This window comes from Oncorhynchus kisutch, linkage group LG15 (assembly GCF_002021735.2).
Source record: "Oncorhynchus kisutch isolate 150728-3 linkage group LG15, Okis_V2, whole genome shotgun sequence".
Classification (NCBI taxonomy): domain Eukaryota; kingdom Metazoa; phylum Chordata; class Actinopteri; order Salmoniformes; family Salmonidae; genus Oncorhynchus; species Oncorhynchus kisutch.
In genome coordinates this window covers 59,922,970-59,942,969 of record NC_034188.2, presented here as the reverse complement: position 1 = coordinate 59,942,969, position 20,000 = coordinate 59,922,970, and the positions used below count along the sequence as shown (strand labels likewise).

At 47.8% G+C, this 20,000-nt stretch overlaps 1 protein-coding gene across 2 annotated transcripts in view; it reads right to left on the bottom strand.

Annotated features, from left to right (window-relative positions):
- LOC109905613 (schwannomin-interacting protein 1) overlaps positions 1-20,000 on the bottom strand; it is a 346,524-nt gene that overhangs the window by 299,860 nt on the left and 26,664 nt on the right. Inside the window, exon 1 of one of the 2 annotated variants that reach the window (XM_020503082.2) lies at positions 7,730-7,753. The exons of the other annotated variant lie outside the window; for it this stretch is intronic. Coding sequence (XP_020358671.2) covers positions 7,730-7,738 — 9 coding nt within the window. The 5' untranslated portion in view covers positions 7,739-7,753. Of the gene's footprint in view, positions 1-7,729; positions 7,754-20,000 lie in introns of those variants that run through there. 2 annotated transcript variants of the gene reach the window in all.

Genomic DNA, 20,000 nt, shown 5'->3' with positions numbered 1-20,000 from the left:
CTTCTGTATGTGTAATGTTGACTGTTAATTTTTTATTGTTTATTTCACTTTATATATTATCTACCTCACTTGCTTTGGCAATGTTAACACATGTTTCCCATGCCAATAAAGCCCTTGAATTGAATTGAATTGAATTGAGAGAGAGAGACAGAAAGTAAGAGAGATAGAAACACTTGAATAATACATTGCTCTCTTTCCCTCTATTCCCACACACAGCCAATCACCATGGGAATATCTCATTCCTATACTGATATCACACATAACAGAAGAATATCAGTTATGATAGTAACATTCTGCTCTCCCCTGTGGTGCAGTGCAGTGTGTGTGCACATGTCGCATTTGCCTTTAACAGGGGTTCTCAGCCTCTACATGTTGCAGGATACTACAGACTTCTACCTCTGCCTCTATGCTTGTTTAGCCCTGTGGTCCAACTCTACCAACCTGTTGACTGGATTTCTCTCTTTTCCTCTCGTCTCTGCCAGACCCACTGAGGCCCTGCTGAGAGATCAATGGCTTCCCACAGACATCTGATCAGATAAGACCAGAGAGGAGCATCGATCAGCCGGGCTGGCCTGAGTTAGACTGGACACTGTCTGAGGCCCTAAACATGTCTGGAATAAAATAACCCCTACTGTACACCCACTGATGGAAACATACACACACACACAGACTCACACTCTCACACATACACACTCGACCATATCATTGGAGTGAATCAGTCTCAGCCAGAGTAAGGAATTTCATTATCGCGTACAGTCATACAGGCTGTAAGGGATTTCATTATCGCGTACAGTCATACAGGCTGTAGCAGTCCTCCATATCTCCTCACTCAGATAATATCCTACTATCCCATTATCCACAGTCTCTGTCTGTCTGTCTGTCTGTCTGTCTGTCTGTCTGTCTGTCTGTCTGTCTGTCTGTCTGTCTGTCTGTCTGTCTGTCTGTCTGTCTGTCTGTCTGTCTGTCTGTCTGTCTGTCTGTCTGTCTGTCTGTCTGTCTGTCTGTCTGTCTGTCTGTCTGTCTGTCTGCCTGCCTGCCTGCCTGCCTGCCTGCCTGCCTGCCTGCCTGCCTGCCTGCCTGCCTGTCTGTCTGCCTGCCTGCCTGTCTGTCTGCCTGTCTGTCTGTCTGTCTGGAGCCACACCAGAGGGACGTCCTCTCTGCTAGCTGAAGCTGATTCTACTGCACTACTGCAGTCAATATTCGATGATTCTTATGTTAGCTGTTTCACACAATGTGGGTAAACATCAACAAGACAACACAGGATTTATTCATATGTTATACGGCAGGCAAATTCAAATCTGTACCTGGAAGCCAGTTCCGCTGCTGATTGTCATTCTTCCCCTCTAATCAAGGACCAATTTAGACCTGGGACTCCAGATGGGTGCAATTAATTCAAGAAGACATCACAGTCTGACTTCGTGTCCTGACGTCCTTGGACAAATGGCCATTTTTGACGAGTAAACTAATTTCATCTCCCGAATTTCTGTGACAAACGTTACATTTAGGCACACAAATGTTTAGGCAATTAAGGTTGGTGTAAGGTTACAACTTTAGGCATTAATTCCGACTGAGCTTGTTAAGTCATTGAGGACAGAAGGTGGAGTAGTCTAAGCTGTGAGCTCTGGCACTGTAAACCATGGGTTCAATCCCAGTAAACCATGGGTTCAATCCCAGTAAACCATGGGTTCAATCCCAGTAAACCATGGGTTCAATCCCAGTGCAGGGCATTGGTTTTTAGTTTGTATTCTGCCCTCATTGGGCGGTTTTGATGCAGTCTCTAAACGTCCTGGGGACCTAAACAAACAGAAAATTTGACCTTGGATCTGGAGTGATCCCTCTGATTAATGAACAGGTAGAACAGAAAACGAGCAGTACTCAGGACTTCCAGGACCTCCAGGCTTAGATCTGAATAGCCCTGTAATATGGTATGTCCAGCCATTGTAACGGTTCTCAGTGATGTTAGCCCATGCTAAACTTGCAAGAGCCTAACAAAGAGCCAAAGGAAGAATGGAACACTGTCATTCATTCTGAATCATTACTAAGAGTTCTCCTCCACTCCTACTATTACCATCACCCTCTCCTCCTCGGCTTGTCGCGTCGTTCTCCTCTTGATCTCCTTGATCTTTTCTTATTTTTGTTGTGTGTCTCATATCCCCCATTCCCCTGCTCTCCCCTGCCTGTCCCAGGTTAAACCCACTGATAGACAGCCTGTGGTATTCACAGCTACCCACGGCTTTCTGCTGAAATCCTGCTATACCTGGGCGTAGAGGAGGATGAGAGAGAGTAGGAAGGAGGGGGAAGGGAGATTTGTGTGTATGTGTGTGTGTGTGTGTGTGCGTGCGTGCGTGTATTTAAGTGTGTGTGTGTGTGTGTGTGTGTGTGTGTGTGTGTGTGTGTGTGTGTGTGTGTATTTTTGTGTTTGTGTGTCCGCGTGCATGTATTTATTCCTGTGTGTCTGTGTGCATGCGTGTAATTCAGTGTGTGTGTGTGTGTGTGAGTGAGCAAGTAGAGTTCTCCCCTCCCTCCCAGTGTGTGTGTGTGTGTGTGTGTGTGTGTGTGTGTGTGTGTGTGTGTGTGTGTGTGTGTGTGTGTGTGTGTGTGTGTGTGTGTGTGTGTGTGTGTGTGTGTATGTGTGTGTGTATGTGTGTGTGTGAGCGTGCAGGTAGAGTTCTCCCCTCCCTCCCAGTGTGTGTGCAGTATAAAGCAGCAGGGCTATAGCAGCAGGTACTCTGGCTGAGGGGGGAGCAGCTGGCCCACACAGAGAAACATGCATTAAAGATGAGCCCTGCTCACACCGGCTACACACACTGATCCACATAAATAAGACAGACAGACAGACCTCCACAGGTGAACAGTGGCCTTAAAATCTCCACCACCCCCAAACACACACACCTTACATACACGCAAGCGTACAAACACGCACACAAACACACAACACAAACACTTCACATCACATGGACACATCACACATTCTTTGACTCTCATACGCACACCGCACACACACTCCATCCACCCCTAGAACTTATTTATAAAGCAAACATGCTGTTCACAACTACCTCATCTACAATGAGAATACCAACAACAAAAATATATTTCACTAGGCAAGTCAGTTAAGAACAAATTCTTATTTTCAATGAAGGCCTAGGAATAGTGGGTTATCTGCCTTGTTCTGGGGCAGGACAAAATATTTTTACCTTGTCAGTTCGGGGATTTGATCTAGCAAACGTTCCAGTTACTAGTCCAATGCTCTAACCACTAGGCTACCTGCCTCTAGCCACTAGGCTACCTGCCTCTAGCCACTAGGCTACCTGCCTCTAGCCACTAGGCTACCTGCCTCTAGCCACTAGGCTACCTGCCTCTAACCCTTAGGCTACCTGCCTCTAACCACTAGGCTACCTGCCTCTAACCACTAGACTACCTGCCTCTAACCACTAGGCTACCTGCCTCTAACCACTAGGCTACCTGCCTCTAACCACTAGACTACCTGCCTCTAACCACTAGGCTACCTGCCTCTAACCACTAGGCTACCCACCTCTAACCCCTAGGCTACCTGCCTCTAACCACTAGGCTACCTGCCTCTAACCCCTAGGCTACCTGCCTCTAACCTCTAGGCTACCTGCCTCTAACCCCTAGGCTACCTGCCTCTAACCACTAGGCTACCTGCCTCCCCTGCCACCTTTAGGAACACCATTCTAATATTGAGTTAAACCCCTCCCCTTTTGCCCTCAGAACAGCCTCAATAATATTGGGGAATGGCTTCTACAAGGTATTGAAATGTTCCACAGGGGTGCTGGCCCATGTAGACTCCAGTGCTCCCCACAGTTGTGTCAAGTTGGCTGGATATCTTTGGGTGGTGATACAGAGAGGAAACTGTTGAGCATGAAAAACCCAGCAGCATTGCAATTGTTGACACAAACCAGTGTGCCTGGGCCAGTAATCCTGATGTCATCTGCATTTGTGTGTGTGTGTTTTTAGGAGTAAGACCATCTCTATGTTCTTCCACTCTCCTCTCCCTCTCTTCCTCCCTCCCCTCTCTATCCTTCTCTTCCTCCCTCTCTCTCTGTTCTTCCTATCGTCCCCATCCAGACAGGATCTTGAGAGACATAGTCTGATGTAATGTAGCATCAAACCAGCAGTACTATCACACACTGCCTTTGAAACAAGGCACACATCAACGCATTACCACATCATCCTCCTATGTATCTCAAAACAGGAGAGAATAGGAGAAGAGTGAACAAAGAGAAGGGAGGAGAAAGACAGAAAGAAATAAAGGAAGAGGAGATCAAGCAACCTGGTGATTCTAGCAGAAGTGGGGCAGAGAAGAGGGCAGAAGAGTCTTACAGATCAGACCCCACCATGTTCCTCCACTGTACCAGACACAGAATGGCAGCGGCAGCTTCCAATCGCCTGCTGCTCTCCTCAGAACAACCAGCTCTGCTCGGCGACTGTGTGCATAGAGAATCTTATTTGGGAGATAGGGGGCTAAATATAACCTGCACCACTGGCACAGACAGTGACATGGCCACCACCCCTGCTGTCACTGATACTAACTCCCTGTATCTCCATGGCCATTCTTAACAAGGCAGTGCTATTGTTGAACGTGTCCCTTATCTATAACGCTGGAAAAGGCACTTGGTGTGTGTGTGTGTGAACTAAAACCTTGGCTCTCTCCTCTCAACGTAATTCTATGGGAATACAGTAGTGTGGAATTGTTCCCTTTTCTTGAAGGTGTTCCCTGCACATTGCCACTTTTACTGTTGAAGGACAGCGCAAGGACACATTGCAACAGGCACACAATGTGAATGCAGTGCTTTTGAAGATTCTCTGTGTGTCTGGGCAGCGAGGGAGGGAGGGAGAGAGGGATGGTTGACATGGAGCATCATTACCATACAGTAGACATGTGTGCAGTGAGGAGCACAGAGGAGTACAGCTTAATGGACTTCTCCTTCTGGAGGTGACACCATACTCACACACACAAGGACATGCACGCACACACACACAATCTTTACACACATACAAACAATCTTTGCATGCACCCACACACACAAGGACACACACACACACACACACACACACACACACACACACACACACACACACACACACACACACACACACACACACACACACACCAGTGGAGAGCAGAACCTCAATCGGTGGTTAATGAGGCAGTAATTAGTGTTGTTCTGGAGCAAACAGGACAGCATTGAGATGCACACTTCATACACTGCATCAAACCACACGTCTACTACTATCTAACGCCATGCATCATCCTGTATGTGTGTGTGCGTGTGCGTGTTTGTGTGTAAAACGTTATCAGTATTCTGACCTTGTACAACAGATACAGGATCGGTGCACAGGAACAACGACAGGGCTGCATGCTTTTTAGGTAGGAGCGCGCATTGTGTTTATACATGTGGTGTGTGTGTGCATGCTGGTGTTATATAGAGAACATCGAGAGATTTAGAGTGTGTCTGCATTAGAGGTCTTCATGGATCCACCCACACCTGAATACCCGAGATCCGACCCGGGACCCGAGCGGATCCAGAATTCTAAATCATGTCACGAGTCTGGGTCAGATCTGATATGATTGTCACGGGTCTGGGTCAGATCTGATATGATTGTCACGGGTCTGGGTCAGATCTGATATGATTGTCACAGGTCTGGGTCAGATCTGATGTGATTGTCACGAGTCTGGGTCAGATCTGATATGATTGTCACGGGTCTGGGTCAGATCTGATATGATTGTCACGAGTCTGGGTCAGATCTGATCTGATATGATTATCAAGGGTCTGGGTCAGATCTGATATGATTGTCACAGGTCTGGGTCAGATCTGATATGATTGTCACGGGTCTGGGTCAGATCTGATATGATTGTCACGGGTCTGGGTCAGATCTGATATGATTGTCACGGGTCTCGCCAATGTGTAATTTTAACTGACTTGTCCTGAAGGACCCATACAGATCCGAACACAACTGCTTCAGTAGAGAGAGAGAGTTTAGTTTAGAATTTATGCTGCTACTCTTTGCTTTTCACAGGAGTGGCGCACGTAGCTTGTTGTTGTTGTTGGCCCATCATAAGTCATCAAAGCAGCAACAGGCTACAGTCATGGAGCCTCCATGTGGGCCAAAACTTAGGAGATATCTAATCAAAGGAAGATGGAATGAAATAAGTTAAAGGAGAAGGATAGGCTACAACGACCAAGAGCCAACAGGTAGACTGATACTTTATATTCTGAATGGTGTAGTTGTTGCTTGTAACTGTTTGACAAGAAATAGCATACTGCATCAATTAGCCTAGCTAGCTAGCTGCTAGCTTAACTAGCTTCTCCCGGTTGGATGCAGTCAAGACAGTTACTAGGTAATCATATTGGATGATAAATTACCTAGCTATGTCAGCTATTAATCTACTATTGCGCGAGTCTGCTTGGTAGGTTGCTGTCTCTCGTCTCTGCCACCCTCCTCCCTGTTCCATGTCACTCGGTCACACTCACATTAGCCTACACACACACAGTACGGCCCCTGCTAGAGTGTCACCTCTCTCTACCTCCTCTCCCTCGCACTTTATCAACTCCGGTTAATAAAATAGCTTAAAAATGCACTTTTCTGCTGCTTCCCTCACTCTGATTGGACCGGGTCTGGATCCTACCAGGTCTATACGGAACAGGTTTAGTTTTCCTCGGGTCCGTTTGGAATGGATCTCTATGAGATAGCCCCAGGTCCATTTCGGAACTATGTTTTACTTTTAGGACCCATGAAGGCCTCTAGTCTGCAGCTATAAGAGTGTGTGGGTGTATGAGAGGGAGACAGGGTTTATAAAGAGAGAAAGAGGGAGAGAGTGTAGAAACAATAGCATTTGTGTGCCTCCTTTGTGGACAAGGGAAATGGAGAAGTGTTTAATGAATTTTTCGGATGACACACAAAGCAATTAACGGTCATCACACAGAGAGAGTGAGAGAGAGAGAGAGAGAGAGAGAGAGAGAGAGAGAGAAGGGGGAGGGAGAGGGAGAGAGAAAGAGAGAGGGACAAAGAGAGGGACAAAGAGAGAAATAAAGAGGGAGGGAGAGGGAAATAGAGAGAGGGAAAGAGAGAGAGTAGGACAGTGGTACAGTGTAATTATACAGAACACAAGCACATTTGCTTCGCGTCTCTCTCTCTCTAGCCTCTACTACACCATTGAAATTCCTCCAGTGTTTCTGCCAAATTTGAGCTGCCTTACTTTTAGATCAGTGGAAAATAGAGCAAAACACAGTTTAACCTTCTGTCTCCCCTTCCCTCCCTCCCTCTCGCTCTCTCTCCCCAGGCCAACACGCACACACACACACGCACGCAAGCACACACACACACACACACACACACACACACACACACACACACACACACACACACACACACACACACACACACACACACACACACACACACACACACACACACACTGCAACAGTAAACACTCCACACATTACCTGAAATCGCACCACATAATGAATGTTAGCATAAAGAGAGAGAGAACAAATAAACCGAGAAATAAGAGACATTTGGAGAGAGGGAGTGTATGAAAGAAAAATACACTGCTCCATGAACAGATGAATGACATGACAGGGAGATGGAGTTAAAGGAGTGGGATAGTATGAGAGCGAGAGAGAGGGAGGAGAAAAGAGAGAGAGGGAGGAGAAAAGAGAGAGAGAGAGAGAGAAAAGCAGCTAAAAGGAAGTGTAAATTACAATACCAGATGCATGCTGGTCTCCTGCAGAGTGAAGAAATCAGTGAAAATATGTATTCAGCTGCTGCTTCCTCTCCTTCTGTCCCACACTCTGTTACTCTTACTGTCCCCCCCCCCCTCTCTCTATCTCCCCCTATCTCTGGCGAAGGGAGCAGCCAGTCATTAGATTGACAGGAAGGATGAGGAGAGAAAGAGGGAGATGAGAGAGAGGGGACAAGAAGGGCAGATGATTTAAGGAGCAAACACACCTTTGTAGATGGAGGGAAGAGAGCGAAAGAGAAGAAGAAAGAGAGAAAGAGATGAGCCTTCACTCAGGTTCTATAGAGAAAGACTTAGAGAGCAGAGCTGCCACACACCGACTATCAATCTAATATCAATCTCCAATCAATCTCCTATCAATCTCCTCTCTCTATCAATCTCCTCTCTATCCATCAATCACTCCAAATATTTTTCACTCCAGCTAATCCTGTCTCTCCCTCTTTTGTGTTATATTTCTCTCTCTTTGTACATTCTCTCTGTCCTTCACTCTCCCATTTACCCTCTGTACACTGTCACTTTCTTGCTGAATACGAGATAAATTACTGAAATGTCTAATGCAAACGGGACTAAACTCACTTCTGTCATCATGAAGTGCTTTTAGAGACTAGTCAAGGATCCTATCACCTCTACCTTACCTGTCACCCTAGACCTACTTCAATTTGCTTACCGCCCCAATAGATCCACAGACGATGCAATCGCCGTCACACTGCACACTGCCCAATCCCATCTGGACAAGAGGAATACCTACATAAGAATGCTGTTCTTTGACTATAGCTCAGCATTCAACACCATAGTACCCTCCAAGCTCAACATTAAGCTTGAGGCTCTGGGTCTGAACCCCGCCCCACAAACGTGCATGCTCAGCCCCCTCCTGTACTCCCTGTTCACCCATGACTGCTTGGCCAAGCACGCCTCCAACTCAATCATCAAGTTTTCCGACGACACAACAGTAGTAGGCTTGATTACCAACAATGACGAGGTGGCCTACAGGGAGGAGGTGAGGGCTCTGGGAGAGTGGTGCCAGGAAAATAACCTCTCACTCAACGTCAATAAAACAAAGGAGATGATCGTGGACTTCAGGAAACAGCAGAGGAAGCACGTCCCTAACCACATCGAAAGGACTGCAGTGTAGAAGGTGGAAAGCTTCAAGTTCCTTGCAGTACACATCACTGACAAGCTGAAATGGTCCACCCACACAGATAGTGTGGTGAAGAAGGTGCAACAGCACCTCTTCAACGTCAGGAGGCTGAAGAAATTTGGCTTGGCCCTTAAAACTCTCACAAACTTTTACAGATGCACGATTGAGAGCATCCTGTCAGGCTGTATCACAGCTTGGTACAGCAACTGCACCGCCCGCAACCGCAGGGTTCTCCAGAGGGAGGTGCGGTCTGCACAACGCATCACCGGGGGCAAATTACCTGCCCTCCAGGACACCTACAACAACCGGTGTCACAGGAAGATCATCAAGAACAACAACCACCCAAGCCACTGCCTGTTCACCCCACTATCATCCAGAAGGCGAGGTCAGTACATGTGCATCAAAGCTGGGACAGAGAGACTGAAAATCAGCTTCTATCTCAAGGCCATCAGACTGTTAAATAGCCATCACTAGCACGTAAACGCTACTGACTATATACATAGATTTGAAATCACTGGCCACTTTAATAAATGGAAGACTTGTCACTTTACTAATGTTCACATATCTTGCATTACTCATCTCATATGTATATAGTGTATTCTAGACTATTCTACTGTATCTTAGTCCATGCCACTCTGACATCGCTCGTCCATATATGGATATATTCTTAATTCCATTCCTTACTTAGATGTGTGTGTATTGGGTACATGTTAGGAAATTGTTAGATATTACTGCACCGTCGGAGCTAGAAACACAAGGATTTCGCTACACCCGCAATAACATCTGCTAAACACATGTATGCGACCAATAACATGTGACTTGATTTGAACTCAGTGAAGCAAGATGCAGCATGACGTCATCCCCTGTCATTGGATATACGGTACCTGCACTCCAAAGAATACCCACTCACACAACAATCATACTTCCATACACAATACTACACATACACACGCACACGTGTACATGCGCAAGGACACACACAAATGTACATGTACACACGAGCACACACAAACACAGAGAGAGAGAGAGAGAGAGAGAGAGAGAGAGAGAGAGAGAGAGAGAGAGAGACCATCATGCCCATTGATGTAGAACAGCAGCTTCTAAGTGGCCATTAAGCAAACAGACAGTAGCTAAAGACTCTCAGAGCTATTTGGGCCTGTCCCTGTACCCATTACATCCCGATGAGGTATTTTATAGTGCTTTATAATGGGGAATCATAGAGCTGCTACACAGTTAGGACTCTACATGAGGACACCAGCCAGAGTGGTTGAACACCCCTTTCTCGCCTCTCTTCTCCTTTTCACTCCTATACTTCCCATTCCTCCCATCCTGTAGCATCTTTACCCCCCCCCCTCTCCCCCCCTCTCGTTCCCTGGAGGTGTGGTGCAGGTGTGGTGATGGTTATGGTGGTGATAGTTTTATCGATCAGGTGATGCTGTATAGAGGTAGAGTGATTTTATCCCTGGGTGTAGAGGATTCAGCTGATACAAAGGGAGGGGGGAATCACACATTGATAACATACCCTTACTGCACCATTTAAAGTGGAACTGACGACGTTTTAACTACTTTGCAGATATGTAACAAACAGACAATCATAAATCCACACAAAAATATCAAATTCACAGTTTAAGCTACACAACTAGGTTTTAAAAGCCTGGTTGTGTAGAATTCACCAATATATTTGTTGGCAGAATTCACCAATACATTTATTGGTAGTCCAAAAAGTATTGCAACCAGCTGGCCTGGTCCATAGTTTTTTGTCCCCACCCATTCGGGATGCAATTCCCATTTCAGTGGCTCAATATTTTGGACAAAAACTGACAAATGGAACTAAGGCTGGGAATGTCAAAATAATAGTGATTGACATTCTGAGTCTTTTCGGTGAGCCGGTGTCATTTGGTTAGCAAGCAAGAAATGTCAATCATTTTGCTAGCTACCTATGCTTAATATCAACTACTGTTATCCACAGTTAGCATCCACATCTCTTAGTTGTCAGTGAAATGTATTTGGCATCGATCAAATGGTGGATAGACAGTTCCCATTCAGTTGGCAAATATGGGTTGGGACAAGCATGCATTGGCAGGCAAGCTGCAGAAGGGCGAGCAGGCTACTATTCCCCATCGTTTAGTAGTTCAATTTTCACGGCCAATTACAAGCTGAAAAAGTTTGAGTTTGAACAATTATTATTTTCAGTCGAGACAACCGCTGGGGGCCAACTGAGGGGATAATTCGGGTCGGCCCAGTGGAAAGATCCGAACTTGAATGCCGCCACAGCCCAAGTGATAGCGGTGGATGGACAGCTACTTCCAGGGGTGAGTGACTGGCGATACCCCCATTTCCAAATCAAGAATAACCTTTTGTATCAGGTGTCGCACCAACAGGGGGAACTTCAAGAGGTATTATTGCTGCCCCGACGGTACATGGGAACCGTTCTTCAGCTGGCCCACACCCACCTGTTGGGGGCGCACCTGGGAATGTAGAAGACCCGGGAACGGATCACCACCTGGTTCTACTGGCCCGGGATGAGGAGGGCAGTGGAAGACTACTGTTGCAGATGCCCGGAGTGTCAACTCACTGCCCCGAAAGCACACTTCCAAAACCCTCTGGTCCCTCTGCCAATAATCAGGGTACCCTTTGAACACATCGCCATGGACATAGTGGGACCCCTGGTAAAAACAGCACGAGGACACCAGTACATCCTGGTGATAGTAGATTATGCCACCCGGTATCCCGAGGCCATTCCCCTATGGGCGGCAGTATTCAAGGGAATCGCCCGGGAGCTGTTCCACCTCTTTAGCTGGGTGGGCATCCCGAACGATATCCTGACAGACCAAGGTACAGAGTTTATGTCCCGCCTAATGAAAGAGTTGTATGATCTCCTTCAGATCAAGCAGATCCTGACCTCCGTCTTTCACCCGCAGAAGGATGAGCTCGTCGGGCGCTTCAATAAAACGCTCAAACAAATGCAGCAGAAGGTCATCGAGCAGGACGGGAAGAACTGGGACCAGCTACTACCCCACCTAATGTTCTCAATCCGAGAAGTAACCTCCACTGGGTTTTCCCCTTTCGAACTCGTCTACGGGAGGAGGTCACGCGGCCTACTGGACCTCGCCAAGGAGGTGAGGGAAGCACAAACGACCCCCTTACGCTGCGTGGTAGAGCACGTGGAGATGATGAGGGAGCGGATGACAACCATATGACCAGTCGTGAGGGAACATATAGAGAAGGCCCAACGCGCCCAAGCCCAGGTCTACAATCGGGGAGCCCAGCCCCGAGAATTCCAGGTGGGAGACAGGGTGTTAGTCTTAATCCCCACGGCCGAAGGTAAGTTCCTGGCAACATGGCACAGGCCATACAAGTTGATCGAGATGCTGGGACCTGTCAATTACCGCGTACGGCAACCGGGGAGACGGAAACCCCAACAGATTTACCACGTGAACCTGTTGAAGTGGCACGAGAGGACAGCCTTGGTCGTGTAATGGTCGGGACTCAGGATGGCCAACGGTACCAGTGGTGGTCCTGAGCAATGAGGACCTCAACCCGGCCCAGAAGCAAGAGCTCAGGGAGCACATCGATCTGAACACTGTGGTGTTCTCCAAGAAGCCAGGCCGCACAACCCTCACTGAAAACCACAACCGTACCCGGCCCGGGGTACGAAAGAGGCCACATCGGATTCTGGAGGCCCGAAGGAAGGCCGTGAAACAGGAAGTGAAGGCTATGTTGAGGATGGGGGTCATTGAAGAGTCCCACAGTGCATGGTGCAGCCCCATCGTGTTGGTGCCCAAACTGGATGGTCGCCTCCGCTTCTGTAGTAATGTCCAGGGTGTGAACAACATAAGCTTGTTCGACGCCTACCTCATGCTGAGGGTGGATGAGCTCATCGACCGATTGGGAAAGGCCCAGTACATCAGCACCCTTGACCTGACCAAAAGATATTGGCAGGTACCGTTGGCAGCCTCCTCCAGGGAGAAGATGGCATTTTCGGCACCCGATGAATTGTATCAGTACCGGGTGCTCCCGTTCGTTCTCCACGGAGCCCCGCTCACATTCCAGCGACTGATGAACAGAATGCTTCGACCCCACTAGCAGTACGCAGCGGCCTAACTGGATGATATCATCATCCACAGCCAAGGTTGGGAAGAGCAACTGACACGCTTCCAGGTGTGCTGGACGCGCTCATACAAGCCGGGTTGACCGCAAACCCCAAGAAATGCAAACTAGGGTTCGAGGAGGTGGAGTACCTGGGGTATTTGATCGGACGGGGGAACGTCAAGCCCCAGGAGAGGAAGGTTCATGCGGTACATGACTGGCCCGTTCCATGCACCAAGACATAGGTCAAGTCCTTCCTGGGACTGGCAGGATACTATAGCCGGTTTATCCCCAACTTTGCAGCTATAGCTCTCCCCTCACCGATTTAACCAGGGCCCGCCTCCCGAAAACAGTGAAATGGAAGGACAAGACAGAAGCGGCTGTCAGCCTTCTGAAGGAAGCACTGTGCTCCCATCCGATTCTCGTAATGCCGATTTCCAGGTGCCGATGGTGGTCCAGACAGATGCATGGGATACGGGACTAGGGGCTGTTCTGTCCCAGATACACAATGTGGAGGAGCACCCCATCATATACATCACACGAAAGCTGATACCTAGAGAAAAAAAGTACTCTATTGTTGAGAAAGTGTCTAGCAGTGAAGTGAACGCTAGACAATCTCAAGTATTAGGTACCCACTTCACCCTGGTCATGGACCATGCTCCCCTGGTCTGGATGGCCAGGGGAAAGGACACAAATGATCGGGTCACCAGGTGGTTCTTGTCCCTTCAACGCTTGTCTTTCTCTGTTGTGCAAAGGTCAGGGGCGAAGCATGGAAACGCGGATGCCCTATCGAGAAGGGAGTCATATGTCGCACTGATGACAGTCCCCTCCCCGGGGGGTGTGGTGTACAGCAGGTCAGCCACCAGTGGGAAACTCGTAGAGGCCTGGTGAGACGGAGTATACATCACGAGGCGATGGCTCCATCTGCTGGACGTGACAGGTCTCGACGGGCTCTCCAGCCAGGACTAATTGGGGCTGATTCGGAGTTGGTGAGTAATCAAGGGCTGATTGCTCACCAGCTGTACAAGTCCCATAAAGCTGCCAGAAGGGCAGCACACAGGGGAGAGTGGGGGATGTATAGTTGGGGACGGTTGCAGTGGGAACAGGTGTGAGTTCAGTTTTTGATCCCCACAGGATACAGCAAGACCCGTAGCCAAGAACACGGTATCCCAGAGAGGGCCTCATGGGGGAGACCTATTCTTTTCATTTGAACTATTATTTTAATAAACACCTTTGAAACTGAACTAATCCTACTCTGTCCGTGTCTGATCTGTCTAAACTTTTTGACCCAACCCCCTGGTCTGCCACAATATATATGTATATATATATATATATGTATATATATGTATATATATATATATATATACACAGCACCAGTCAAAAGTTTGGACACACCTACTCATTCAAGAGTTTTTATTTTTACTATTTTACTATGCATTTCAATTAACAAGTGTGCCTTGTTAAAAGTACATTTGTGGAATTTGTTTCCTTTTAAATGCATTTGAGCCAATCAGTTGTGTTGTGACAAGGTAGAGGTGGTATACAGAAGATAGCCCTATTGGTAAAAGACCAATTCCATATTATGGCAAGAACAGCTCAAATAAGCAAAGATAAAGACAGTCCATCATTATTTTAAGACATGAAGGTCAGTCAATACTGGCTCTCATGAGGACAGCCCCAGGAAAGGAAGACCCAGAGTTACCTCTGCTGGAGAGGATAAGTTAATTAGAGTTACCAGCCTCAGGAATTGCAGCCCAAATAAATGCTTCAGAGAGTTCAAGTAACATACACATCTCAACATCAACTGTTCAGAGAAGACTGCATGAATCAGGCATTCATGGTCAAATTGCTGCAAAGAAACCACTACTAAAGGACACCAATAATGAGAAGAAACTTGCTTGGGCTAAGGAACACGAGCAATGGACATTAGACCAGTGGAAATCTGTCTTTAGGTCTGATGAGTCCAAATTTGAGATTTTTGGTTCTAACCGCCGTGTCTTTGTGAGACGCAGAGTAGGTGAACGCATGATCTCCGCATGTGTGGTCCCACCGTGAAGCATGGATGAGGAGGTGTGATGGTGTGGGGGTGCTTTGCTGGTGACAATGTCAGTGATTGATTTAGAATTTAAGGCACACTTAAACAGCATGGCAACCAAAGCATTCTGCAGCGATACGCCATCCCATCTTGTTATCGCTAAGTGGGACTATCATTTGTTTTTCAACAGGACACTGACCCAACATACCTCCAGGCTGTGTAAGGGCTATTTGACCAAGAAGGAGAGTGATAGAGTGCTTCATCAGATGACCTGGCCTCCACAATCACGCAACCTCAACCCAATTGAGATGTTTTAGGATGAGTTGGACCGCAGAGTGAAGGAAAAGCAGTCAACAAGTGCTCAGCATATGTGGGAACTCCTTCAAGACTGGAAAAGCATTCCAGGTGAACCTGGTTGAGAGAATGACAGGAGTCTACAAAGCTGTCATCAAGGCAAAGGATGGCTTTCTTGGTTACTTCATGATTTCATATGCGTTATTTCATAGTTGTGATGTCTTCACTATTATTCTGTTATTCTAGAAAATATTAAAAAATAAAGAAAAACCCTTGAATATATATATATACTATATATACTATATATACTATATATATATATATATATGGGGCGTGGTTGTATATATCGATGATATCCTGATCTATTCCGCCACACGCGCCGAGCATGTGTCTCTGGTGCGCAAGGTGCTTGAGAGACTGCTGGGGCATGACCTATACGTCAAGGCTGAGAAGTGTGTGTTCTCCAAACTAGCCGTCTCCTTCCTGGGTTATCGCATTTCCACCTGGGTGGTGATGGAGTGTGACCGCGTTAAGACCGTACGTAATTGGCCGACTCCAACCACGGTGAAGGAAGTGCAGCGGTTTTTGGGGTTTGCCAATTATTACCTGAGGTTTTGGCCAGGTAGCGGCCCCCATTACCTCACTGCTGAAGGGGGGCCGGTGAGTTTGCGGTGGTCGGCAGAGGCTGACAGAGCCTTCAATCGTTTGAAGGCGCTGTTCCCAGATGCGCCCGTGTTGGCGCACCCGGACCCCTCTTTAGCGTTCATAGTGGAGGTGGATGCGTCCGAGGCTGGGGTGGGTGCCATGCTATCACAGCGTTTGGGTACGCCACCGAAACTCCTCCCCTGCGTTTTCTTTTCGAAGAAGCTCGGTCCGGCAGAGCGTAACTATGATGTGGGGGACCGGGAGTTGTTGGCTGTGGTAAAGGCCCTGAAGGTGTGGAGACACTGGCTTGAGGGGGCTAAGCACCCTTTTCTCATCTGGACTGACCACCGGAATCTGGAGTATAACCGGGCAGCTAGGAGACTGAATTCGCGTCAGGCAAGTTGGGCCATGTTCTTCATCAGATTTAGGTTCACCATCTCATATAGACCAGGCTCCCTGAACACTAAGACCGACGCGCTGTCCCGTCTCTATGACACGGAGGATTGGCCCATCGACCCTACTCCCATCCCCTCAGTCTCTAGGCTGGTGGCACCGGTGGTATAGGAGATGGACACGGACATTGAGCGGGCGTTACAGGTGGAACCTGCACCTCCACAATGTCCTACAGGTCGCAAGTACGTGCCGCTTGGTGTTCGTGATCAATTGATTTGGTGGGCGCACACACTACCCTCTCCGGGTCATCCTGGTGTGGCGAGGACAGTGCGAAGTACTGGTGGTCCACCTTGATTAGGGATGTGAGGTTTTATGTCTCTTGCTGTTCGGTGTGCGCCCAGAGTAAGGCTCCTAGGCACCCTCATAGAGGGAAGTTACAGCCCCTCCCCGTTCCACAACGGCCATGGTCTCACCTGTCGGTGGACTTCCTTACCTATCTTCCCCCTTCTCAGGGGAACACCACGGTTCTGGTTGTTGTTTTCTAAGTCCTGCCGTCTCCTCCCGTTGGCCGGTCTCCCTACGGCCCTACAGACTGTGGAGGCCCTATTTACCCACGTCTTCCGGCACTACGGGGTGCCGGAGGACATCGTTTCTGATCGAGGTCCCCAGTTGACGTCCCGGGTTTGGAGGGTGTTTATGGAGTGTCTGGGGGTCTCAGTCAGCTTGACCTCTGGTTATCACCCCGAGAGTAATGTGCAGGTGGAGAGAGTGAACCAGGAGGTGGGTAGGTTTCTGTGGTCGTATTGCCAGGACCGGCCAGGAGAGTGGTCAAGATACGTACCATGGGCGGAGTTGGCCAAGAACTCACTCTGCCACTCCTCCACGAACATGTCTCCATTTCAATGCGTGCTGGGCTACCAGCCGGTCCTGGCGCCGTGGCATCAGAGTCAGACCTAAGCTCCTGCGGTGGAGGACTGGGTGCAGCGCTCCAGGACCGTCCAGGAATCCTTCAAGCAAGCAGGTGGACGGCAGAAGAGGAGCGCTGACCGCCACCGCAGTGAGGCCCCCGTGTTCGTACCGGGGGACAGAGTCTGGCTCTCGACCCGAGACCTACCCCTCCGCTTGCCCTGCCGGAAGCTGGGGCCGCAGTGTGTGGGGCCCTTCAAAGTCCTGATGAGGATAAAAAGGGTGTGTTATAGATTACAACTCCCTTCCTATTATCGTATTAACCCCTCGTTTCATGTGTCTCTCCTCAGGCCGGTGGTAGCTGGTCCCCTGCAAGAAGGTGAGGTGCCGGAGGTCCCTCCACCCCCTCTGGACTTCGAGGGGTCCCCCGCGTACACAGTACATGCTATTCTGGCCTCGAGACGCCGGGTGAGGGGCCTGCAGTACCTCGTGGACTGGGAGGGGTATGGTCCGGAGGGGGACATCTTGGATCTGTCACTGTTGAGGGATTTCCATCGCCTCCATCCAGCTCGCCCTGCGCCTCGCCCTCTGGGTTGTCCTCGAGGCCGGTGTCGGTGCGCTGTGGGAGCCGCGCGTCGGGGGGGTACTGTCATGACTCCTACCGAAGGTGGCTCCTCTTCCTGTTCGGGTGTAGCTCGGCGGTCGTCGTCACCGGCCTACTAGCTGCCACCGATCCCTTTTCCCTTTTCTGTTGGTTTTGTCTGATTTGTTTCACCTGTTTCTTGTTTAGATTTCGAGTTAGGCTATTTAAGCCAGTAGGCCCACCTGCTCTTTGTGCGGGCTTGATTATTTTTCCCACTGTGTTGATGGCCGGTAGTGCGTGTTGTTTAGTTACCTGTTTTGGGCATTTGTTTTATTACGCCCAGTTTCGTGGAGAGTACTACTTCTTCCCTGTGCATAATAAAGCGCTATTCTGAACTTTCTGCCTCCTGCACCTGACTCCGCACCCACTACGCCTAGTGTGTTACAATGTTGATATTGTGAACCAATATTATACATTTTTACTTCCTGTTTCAGGAAGTGATGTCACTGAGCTCTGCCTTTATATATAGGACCTTCCACTCCCATCTGGGATATGGATGCCTGATTAAGAGGCTTGAAATGTTATTGTAATAGAATCACTTGGGAGCATGAGCAGCAGTGTGCAGGGTTTTCCTTTTTATTTTTCATGAATTATAACATATAATACAGGTGCATCAAAGCTGGGACCGAGAGACTGAAAAATAGCTTGTATCTTAAGGCCGTCAGACTGTTAAACAGCCATCATTAACACAGAGAGGCTGCTGCCTACATACAGACTTGAAATCATTGCCCACTCTAACAAATGGTTCACTCTCACTTTATTAATGCCACTTTAATAATGATGTTTACATGTCTTGCATTACTCATCCCAGATGTATATACAGTATTTTATACCATCTATTGCATCTTATATATGTCGCTCGGTCATTGCTCATCCATATATTTATATATACATATTCTTAGTCCATGCCTTTACTTAGATTTGTATGTGTTAGGTAGTTGTTGTAGAATTGTTAGATTACATCTTAGATATTGCTGCACTGTCGGAATTAGAAGCACAAGCATTTCGCTACACCCGCAATACCATCTGCTAAACGTGTGTGTGACCAATAAAATGTGATTTGATTTGAACTCACCTATAACTCCATCACCTGCAAAGAGTACTTGGATGTGCATGTTCTTCAGCTTTAATTTGCATATAGGCCTACTGTAGCTCTGATTGGCTATGGCGCACCTGTCTATGTTGAGTCCTTTCCTGGACAAGACTGACACGTTTTTTAATAGTGCATTATCTATTAATTGTCCAAACGCACGGCCGCTTTCCCAATCTATATTGCTATAGAATTTTCACAAATGGCTTACTATATGACATTCCCAAACATTCGATGAATTTATGAAAACAGGAAAATTACCATATCTAAGTGCTCGCCCGGGGGTGTATAGGAACATATTTTTTATAAGATTTCATGTTGCTAATACGCTGTCAGTTCCACTTTAAACACATACTGTACATCAGGAAGAAAATACACACAAATAGAATTCCTAAACACACCAGTATACAGTAAGTGTGTTTCCATGTTATCTACTTCACCCCACATATCCTCATCTCACAGTGGCTTCAAAGCAATGGGATTCCTCTTGGCTAATAAGACATTCCTCAACACACAATTACAAATACATACACACATTTAGATGCTTGTAGGCTGTCCATAGCGTGATCAGAAATGGTTTCCTATCTCTCTTCTCTCTCCACCAATTCATCTCTCATTTCTCCTTTTTCCTTTGGAGGGTGAAGATAGCAAACAAGAGGATGACCTCTCTTATGTTTCATCCCTTGTTCATACATCAAAAAGAAGAGAAAGAATGGGTGGATGTGCTTGATCAAATGGGCTTGTGTGAGAGCCGGAGAGATTCCCTCGCAAGCTTTCTCTAGGGCTTTCTGTGGTATAGTTTACCTCCCTATCTGCTAGAGTACACACACACACGCACAGACACACACACCCTGAGATGATCACGTTCCCCTCTGAGCCTTGGAGAGGTAGAAACACACAGAATACACAAACTCAAAGAGCAGCAAATCCCCCTTCACACACCAATTAACTTTTAGACACAAGGTCACACACACATAGAGCTAACCTAGACAATTGTCTACTAAA